This window comes from Boleophthalmus pectinirostris, unplaced genomic scaffold (genome assembly GCF_026225935.1).
Source record: "Boleophthalmus pectinirostris isolate CB_2022bp ecotype Guang Dong unplaced genomic scaffold, ASM2622593v1 HiC_scaffold_6, whole genome shotgun sequence".
Classification (NCBI taxonomy): Eukaryota; Metazoa; Chordata; class Actinopteri; order Gobiiformes; family Gobiidae; genus Boleophthalmus; species Boleophthalmus pectinirostris.
In genome coordinates, this window is record NW_026571447.1 from 8,590,911 (window position 1) to 8,600,017 (window position 9,107).

At 38.4% G+C, this 9,107-nt stretch overlaps 1 protein-coding gene across 1 annotated transcript in view; it reads right to left on the reverse strand.

Annotated features, from left to right (window-relative positions):
* The window catches only part of LOC110170731 (cathepsin K-like), a 30,717-nt gene extending 22,478 nt beyond the window's left edge, over positions 1–8,239 (reverse strand). Inside the window, 2 exon segments of the mRNA XM_020936427.2 lie at positions 5,091–5,215; positions 8,112–8,239. Coding sequence (XP_020792086.2) covers positions 5,091–5,207 — 117 coding nt within the window. The 5' untranslated portion in view covers positions 5,208–5,215; positions 8,112–8,239.
* Positions 8,240–9,107: the final 868 nt, after the last annotated feature.

A 9,107-nucleotide genomic window follows, 5' to 3' on the forward strand; every position in this document is an offset into this window, starting at 1 on the left:
TCTCACTGATTCTGTGCAGGTTTTTTTTAATGTGGGATCAAGTACTGCCATGTATTCCTTTGATTTTAGAAAAGCAACTATTTTGAATACAACTAAATTAAAAAAGTAACTGTACCAGAATATAGTTTTATAGTACATACTGCAAAAAACAGTTAAATGGCTTAAATTCAAGGTGCACCAGAGTCCTGCACAGGGTCGGGTCCTGGTTTAGTCCTGGTTTAGTCCTGGTTTAGTCCTGGTTCAGTCCTGGTTTAGTCCTCGTTTAGTTCTGGTTCAATCCTGGTTTAGTCCGGGTTCAGTCTGGGTTCAGTCCTGGTTTAGTCCTGGTTAAGTCCTTGTTAAGTCCTGTTTTAGTCCTGTTTTAGTCCTGGTTCAGTTCTGGTTTAGTCCTGGTTTAGTACTGGTTAAGTCCTGGTTTAGTCCTAGTAAGTCCTGGTTCAGTCCGGGATCAGTCCTGGATTAGTCCTGGTTTAGTCCTGGTTCAGTCCTGGTGTAGTCCTGGTGTAGTCCTGGTGTAGTCCTGGTTCAGTCCTGGTTTAGTCCTGGTTTAGTCCTTGTGTAGTCCTGGTTCAGTCCTGGTGTAGTCCTGGTGTAGTCCTGGTGTAGTCCTGGTGTAGTCCTGGTTTAGTCCTGGTTTAGTCCTGGTTCAGTCCTGGTTTAGTCCTGGTTTAGTCCTGGTTCAGTCCTGGTGTAGTCCTGGTTTAGTCCTGGTTTAGTCCTGGTGTAGTCCTGGTTTAGTCCTGGTTTAGTCCTGGTTTAGTCCTGGTTTAGTCCTGGTTTAGTCCTGGTTCAGTCCTGGTGTAGTCCTGGTTTAGTCCTGGTTTAGTCCTGGTGTAGTCCTGGTTTAGTCCTGGTGTAGTCCTGGTTAGTCCTGGTGTTAGTCCTGGTTTAGTCCTGGTTTAGTCCTGGTTTAGTCCTGGTGTAGTCCTGGTTTAGTCCTGGTTTAGTCCTGGTTTAGTCCTGGTTTAGTCCTTGTGTAGTCCTGGTGTGGTCCTGGACTATTGGGCTGTGGGACTACTGGGCTGACCCCGATTTATCAAGGACAAGGGCGGGTAACGGGTGTTGTTGTTATTGTTAAATGTTATTGCTTTGTCTAGAATGTTCCACAGTATAAATTAAACCTATTTATCACGAGTAACAAGCAGGTTACAGCACAATGCTACATTACAGTTCAGATCTGTGGAGAGTCACACCTATTCACAAAAGGAATCAAGGAAAAAAACACAAGATGGATATTTTTAAAGTTATACCATGGAACATTCCAGGCCAAGCAATAACATCTCTATGAAGACAAGTAGGTAGCAGAAACTCCACTTTATTTGAGTAGATTGAACTTGACAACAACATTACATTTTTGCTTCTTATTGTAATTACAAAGAGTTGTTGTTTTTCTCGTCATAAATGCAGCAAGATGTACTTTCATATTTTAAGTACAAAAAGTCTAGATTGTTTGACTTGCCAAGTGAAATTGACTCAAATCATGATCAAACTTCCTTAATTCAAGTCATCTTAACTTTCCTAGATTGTCCTGTGTATTATGTTATATGTATTCCGTTACTTCACAGCACTAACCAGGGCGCGCATAGAGCTATAAAGACAGACTGAGCGTGTGCACAAGTACAACATGTAAAAGTACGCAGGGCTCAGGGGAGGGCACCAGAGTTAAAGTCCACTGCAGCGGCACCTATAGAACAGCTGTGCAGCACTGACCTCCAGCCCCGGGGGACGGGTCAAGGAGACAGATGCTAGCACTGAGCAACGGGCTTTGGACTATTGTTTTAACAGAACAGTTTTACAGCAATGAGAGAAGAGATGAGAAAAGTTGAAAAATGAATCAGAGAAAAAACATTTACATCTCATGACTATATAAACTACAAGCTTTCTTAACAATTTTACATGTAAGTGACTATCAAGGTTTTTTTTGTTGCTGTTTTTTTTTACATTCAAATATATCTGCCAGTGACTGCAGACGATAACCAGAGCACAATCAAAGCTCTGCAGGACTGTCTCAGGGATGTACAGACTTGGCTGAGCGCAAACTTCCTGAACTTAAATCAAAATAAAACTGAGATTGTGGTGTTTGGGCAAACTAACCCATTGCTTGGACATGACAGTGTGGTCCTCTGTTCTCCAATGGTCTCCCTGCAGTGAGGGGTGATTGTGGACTTTTCAAACTGGACAAGCACATTAGCTCTGTGATAAAGTGCAGCTTCTTTCAGTTAAGGCTCCTCGTGAAAATAAAGCCGTACCTCCCACAGGCAGATTTTCGAAAAAGCAATCCATGCATTTGTAACATTGCACCTGGACTATTGTAATTCTTTGTATGTAGGGATGGACCAGGGCTCCTGCAGCACTTACAACATGTCTAGAATGCTGCAACTCATCTGCTGACGAGAACAATAACATCTTATTAATTGTTTTCAAATGTTTACACGCTGGCCCCTCCAACCACCACCAACACTCAAGCACACACAGTTTTTTGTGACTAGCGCCCCACTGTGGCACCTGATTTTCCCAGTGGTCTCCATTCCAAGTACCACCCAGACCCGGCCCTGCTGAGCTTCTGAGATCTGACCAGATTAGGCTTTGACAAGCCGGTATGACCACAGCAACTACTGACTGTCAAATTGAGATCTGAATGTATAGTTGTTACTTGGAGACCTTTAATATATTATATGTATCAGAGAATGTACACAATATGTATACTCTGAGTATATTTTTTATGTATGATACATAATAAGTATGTATAATGCAATTTCTGCTGATTTTTTTTGATTGAAGAAATTTGCAATTGTTTTGCATAGAATTATAGGGGTTTTGTATGTATGTATGTGTGCGCGTGTGTGTGTGCGTGTGTGTGTGCGTGAATATATATTTATTTGTGCGTTTGTATGTGTGTGTGTAGATACGTCTGTTTTCTATATGTATGTATGTGTGTGTACATGTCTGTATATGTCCATCAGTAGAGAGTTTCAGGGTGGGAGGTGTGGGGTTTAAAAGGGAGAAAACTGCTATGCTAACTGGAACCTGTATAACTGCAAATGATAACACCTGAATAAAAATTTAATCATGAAAAATAAACAACAAAAAACAAAAAAAAAAAAAACCCATCACCCCTCTTCTCCCTGTAACTGCTGCTGTAAGCTTTGTCCTTTTGCTCTTGTAATGTTCGTATTAACCCGCTCTACATGATCCTGGTGTTTTTATTTCACTATTTTGTAATTAAATAAATTCCTATTTCTTGTCTCGATGAGCTTTATTTGACTGGAGCTGAAGTCCGTCTATGATCTGTCCTGAAAGATTTCAATTTATTACATGAAAAAATCTAGTCCTTTAAGTGAAATTACCCAGTTCAACATAGCATCTCTTTTTATGTTGGAAAGTGTAGCTGTTTTCTGTTGCATTATTGTGAGATGGAGTGATGTCAGGCTTGCGTTTGTTCAAAGTGGGTCTTCGTGTTTGTGAATGGAGGATTGAGTGACTGGCAGAGGATGTGAGAGGGAGAGACGGGGAAATCTCTTTGTACTTGTCCTGCTGTAATTTCACTGTTCTCTGCTCCATCTGCGTACCTCACTCCAGGCCAAAACCACAACATAAGCACCACTCATCATCTCATGCATATGCTCTAGTCTGTTTTGTTAGAGAAGACCATTTACAAATCTGCCTGTGCAACTCCGAAAGCACATCAATGATCCCAAGCTGGTTACGCTGAACAATGAAAATGAAAAAGAGGGACAAACTAGTAAAGATTGAGATTACTACTGGAGGCTAGTTGTATGTCAAGTATATTTCTGTTTCACACATTCACCAGTAAAAGAGACAAACTGTATTATGGTTTGTTCAAATAGTCAATGACTTCTTGTACCTAGAGATCGAGTGATGTTTTTTTTTCAGAGCCGATGTTGGTACAGATACCGCCAACATATCCAGATGATTTGGATTACTTTCTGCAAATTCTGTTCTGTTTTCCCCAAATTCAATTCTTTATTACAAACTCACCCACAGCCTTGTTTTAAGACAGCTATATGGTTATGTTTTGCTGAGTTATCTCTTCGCACTTAAGAGTTCAAGTAAAGCTTTACGTATATTCTTCTTCAACAACAAATCAGCCCGTGCTGGAGATTTAAGGCCAATAGACAATATGCTAACGGTAAATATTGGCCCAATATATCGGCTAACTACTTACTCTTCTTACTTATGTCAATACAAAAGTATGATTTACGCACTCGAGAGCTCCCTCTGTTGTCTCTAATGGGAATTAACCTTTAGAAAGTAAACAATCAAAGTCCCTTTTCTCTGTGAATGTTATGCTGATAGAGCAACGCTTTTGTCGTGAACACAGTCTGACAGCACAATGAGTCCAGTGATGGTTTATGGCAGTGGTCATCAAACTAAGGCCCGAGGGCCAACTCCGGCTCTCCACGCTCCACTTGAACTGGCCACATGAGGAAATCCTCAAAAGCTGTCATGGCCTACTTTTTAAAATACATTTTTGGTAAATAATAACATGCCTGCATCTTGTATTTTGTTGATTTTTTTCAATAAAGAAATTGTATTTATATGAAGTACTTATATTTAAATAATTATGACGTATTTACATTTGCCGCTGAATTTTCGTCACCTGACAAGCTCGAGATCAAAACAGTGACAGTCAACGCACGAGCAGAGTACTGTAGTGCAGTTAACAACAGCAAAATGGCTGAGTTTTCAAAGAACAGTGGATGACCGATTATTTTTTTGTTCAGTGTAAGGACCGTGCAGTTTGTCTGATATTTAAAGAAAGTGTGGCGGTTTTTCAAAGAATATAATCTGCATCGTCAGGGTCATACAATTTTGTTATACAGCTGCATTTTTACCTATAATGCAACAATCTGAGCAAAATGCAAAGAGAGCACTTTTTGAGAGCTCAGAGAAGACGACTGCATTTAGTGGATTAATGAAACAAGCCACTCTAAGCACAACTCCAGGTATGTGTTGGATGAGGAGAAGTCAGTTTTACATAATGTGTGTTGTTTAATGAAGAAGGCCAATACGTTTCGTATTTCCTTCATATCAAACCCAGTTAAAAGTAAACGTAAAACTCCACATACCTGTCCACCGTAGCGTCGGTTGTGTGTGATCTTCCACTGCTCCCATCGAGCGCCCAGATCAAGAGGCAGACTGAGGCTGGACCCCAACAGCAGCAGAGCGCACAGAGACCCCAACATCTTCTACTCTGGAACACACAAATACTGTTACTGTCAGACTGTATGGGAGGGCATCTGAGTCACACTGTACATCATGGTGAAAGATAAGAGTTATGACAATGTGCTTAGTACTGGTTTATTGGTCAATATACAGGACCAATACACATGAAACAAAAACTGCCACAAAGCTTAAAATGTTTTCTGTTGTTACATTTTGTATTAAGTTATTATATATAAAGTATATTAATTATTATATAGTGGTAATAATATTTTAATTAGCATGATTTCACAGTAATGCAATATTTTAGTTTGTGGCCCAAAAAACATTTCAGCTTTTGTAAATGTTTTATTTTATTTATCGAATTGTATCACAGTCTCACAATATTGCCCTTGATCTCCATCTATTACAGTTGTAACAGTACATGTACTTCATGCTGAACTATTTTGATACAGGATGTTTAGTTCGGTGAACATGTACCGAGTAAGTTTGTGCAATTTGTGTGTGTTTACATTCTGCCACTACATGTCTTTAATATTCATGAGGAAACTCATCCGTGACTGGGGCAGTGTTTCCCGCGGCGCTTTATAGTTAGGGCGGCTGCCTTGACAACAATTGCCCCCTTCCTTGACTACAACACTCCGAACTACATGAATCCTAACAAAACTACGGTCATCATGCCCTGGTCCACACTTTCGCCTTTCGTTGGCATGGAAGTTTTGTTTACTGTTTACAAGGAATTTATTTTTTATAATAGTTCATACATTTGTTACTTATTTGAGAATATTTTATTTAAGTTATTAGTATTACCAAGCAGCACTTTGCATTTATTTTATTTTCCTGTTTGTATAATGTTAAAACAAATTGTTGGTTTAATAAACACACAAATAAACAAATGGTATAAGCAAATGGTTTTGGATTTTATTCCCATACTGTACTGAAAATGAACTGAACCGTGACCTCAAAACCGAGGTATGTACCGAACTGTGATTTTTGTACCGTTACACCCCTACCATCTATGTTTTGTTTGTTTTGGTTTTTTTTGCAATAAAAATGGGTAGGATGTTCATTACCATTGTATGTAAAATTGTAGAAATGATGATTATATTTCAAACTATTAGGACTAAGCTTGTGTGCTGTCTGTGGTGAAATGGAGCAAAGGATCATATTCTGTGTTGTTCCCTCGATTTCTATTCCAGCTGCAACAAAGGATTCAGGGCTTTCAAATAAACTGAGTGTAAAAGCTTTGTCAGCAACTTGACATCAAAGTCCAGAGACCAAACGCAAAACTATGTTAGTGTTTTGGGGAAAGTGGAAACAGAATCTGCAGTGTGACCTCAGGCCCCCACCGTTTTATGGCAAACATCCTCTGGTCTACATATGGAACTGCATTCTTTTCACTTGAGCTGTTGCTGCATAAAAGCACTTTAGATTAAGCTTGAGCAAATATATATACTTTTGAAACTTACAAAGAACTGTTATTGATTTGTTTTGTGGTTTGTTACCACAATTAGACAAGCATAAGTACTTTGTGTACTTGCCTTGCCATTAGATTAGATATACTTTATTAATCATTTTTAGGTAATTATTTTGTTGCAGGAGCTCATTTACAATTTACAGCAAAAACAACATTCATTTGTCCATATTAAAAGCAAAAAGTATTATCTCATTAACTCAAATAACTGTGCATTAAAGAGTCTTATTCACAAAGACAAGACAGTAACACCAACAGCCCACATTACAAGTCAGATCTGTGGCACGGCAGCACTGCTCACAAGAAAACTGCTTGTTTCTTATCTGTTTTATCCCTAAAAACTGACTGAACTGAATAAATGCTGGATAGATAAGTTTAAAAGTACACTTTTTGGTTTACGATCCGTCACCTGCTTCTTTTTAGGGACATGTGATTGCTGTGCCGGCAATGTTCCACAATATGATATTAAACCTTACATTTATTAAATTACAGATGGTTTTATCGCTCTAAAATACCTAGAAAAAACAAATAGCAGTGATTGGTTAAATAAAAAGTACCTGCTTACCGTCGAGCAAACAAATCTTAATGCTGCGAGGTCAGACGGTTTCCATGAAGTGAAACCGGCTGATGAATCAGGCTAATATTGTTGCACTAGAACTTTAGAAACTTGTAATTTGATATATAGTGAAGGTAAACAATATTATTGCGAGACTTTTGACGATACAATATCATGATATTTTGGTTATTGTTACATCCCTAATGAAAAATGCATTAAATATTGTTAGTTTTAATTGACATTTTTTGTCTCTTATGTACAGTAAGTTGTAAATGAAATTGTAAAAGCAAATTTGCTGTTTATACTTTGCTTTCTTTCTTGAAATTCTATCATTGTTTTATAGGGTTTGGCATTAGAAGTACTTTTTACTTCAACCTAAACTCTTTCAGTCATGATTTATGAGGCCGTAGTCTATGTTTTGTTTTGTTTCGTTTTGTAGTGTTGCAAAATGACAGAATAAACTACTACTACTATTGTCATACTGTGTAACACTTCAGGCAAAAGTTCATCAGAAAAGTTACATAGTGCACCTTCTTACTTAACTTCAATGCATGAATCGCAATGAGAGGAGACAACTTTGCTTCTGAATTCCTATAGGCTTATTTGCACAGCCTGTATGTTCCACTTTTGTACAATATCTGATTTTCAAACGTGATGACTGCTCATGCTTCCCACACATTCATTAACATGGCATATCTTTATTTTCTGCAAGCCTCAGAGAAAAACAGTGTCTAGAATTAGCCAGCACTGCCTTGGTCTATGCAAATTCCCAGCTGCTTGCTCTGACTCAGTTGCATAGCGTTTCTTTTCCTTTGTTTGAATGCTAACGGAAAGTAGGGCACGCAGTTAAGATCACACACACACAAAAAAAAGGTACGTAACACAAAATGAGCTTACCTTAAGGTTTAGTTTACTTCCAGTGTTGAGCTTGGTTAGTGGGTGACGGTCAGCGAACGCGTTACCGGTTTATATGGATGGAATTTGGGGAAGTTGACAAGTTTTGGGAGGAGTTTTTCTTCTTCTTTTTTTTTTTTTTTTTCCCTGGCTGAATTTACATCTGGTTTGACTCAAACTGCGCGTTCTCCAAAAGCAGATGATGTCAAGTATCAGGTTACACTGTCTGAAGTCTACAGCCGGACGGAAAAAAAAGGAAAAAATTCTAGGTCAAAGCAGGGAAAAAGTCAAGAGTGAAAAAAACACAGTGGAATTTCTAGTTCAAACAGTTCAGAATTCCAACATGAACGGCTTTATAATCAGTGTTATTTAGTTTAAGCAGAGTGAAATGGTTTTAAAGGGACCTTATTTTACTATTTTCTGATCTGTTATAATGTTGTTTCCTCGTCACAAACAGACCTGGAGTTGTGTTTTGTTTCATTCACACATTTAACACACAAACCCTGCATATTTAGAGGTCTTCTCTGGAACAAAAAACACTTTGTTCCACCTTGTGATGTCATGTGGCAATACAGGAAGTGCTCCATTATGTTTTTAAACTCCATGCACGTTCACTAGAATCATTTGGATCATTTCAGCCTCTACCAAACAAAAGCTACCGTTAAATTGTAATACTACTTTATGACATGAAAAGGTGGAACAGAGAATTTTGAGCTTTGGAGATGTAGACAGACTAATAATAAAGAATTACTCAAATGTGTGAATGAAATGAAACAACTCTGGGTGTGTTTCTGATGAGGAAACAACATTTTAACATGGCTAATTTTGCGAAATATAGGACTTTTCTAGCTGGATGCAGTTAGAAAGACATATGGTTCAAACACATTATTATTAACTACTGTATGCCAGGGGTTTCCAACATGTAGATTGGAGGCTCCCAGTAGCTCTCCACCCCCTTCCAAATAGCTCGCCAACGGATTTCTGAATGACCTACCATTG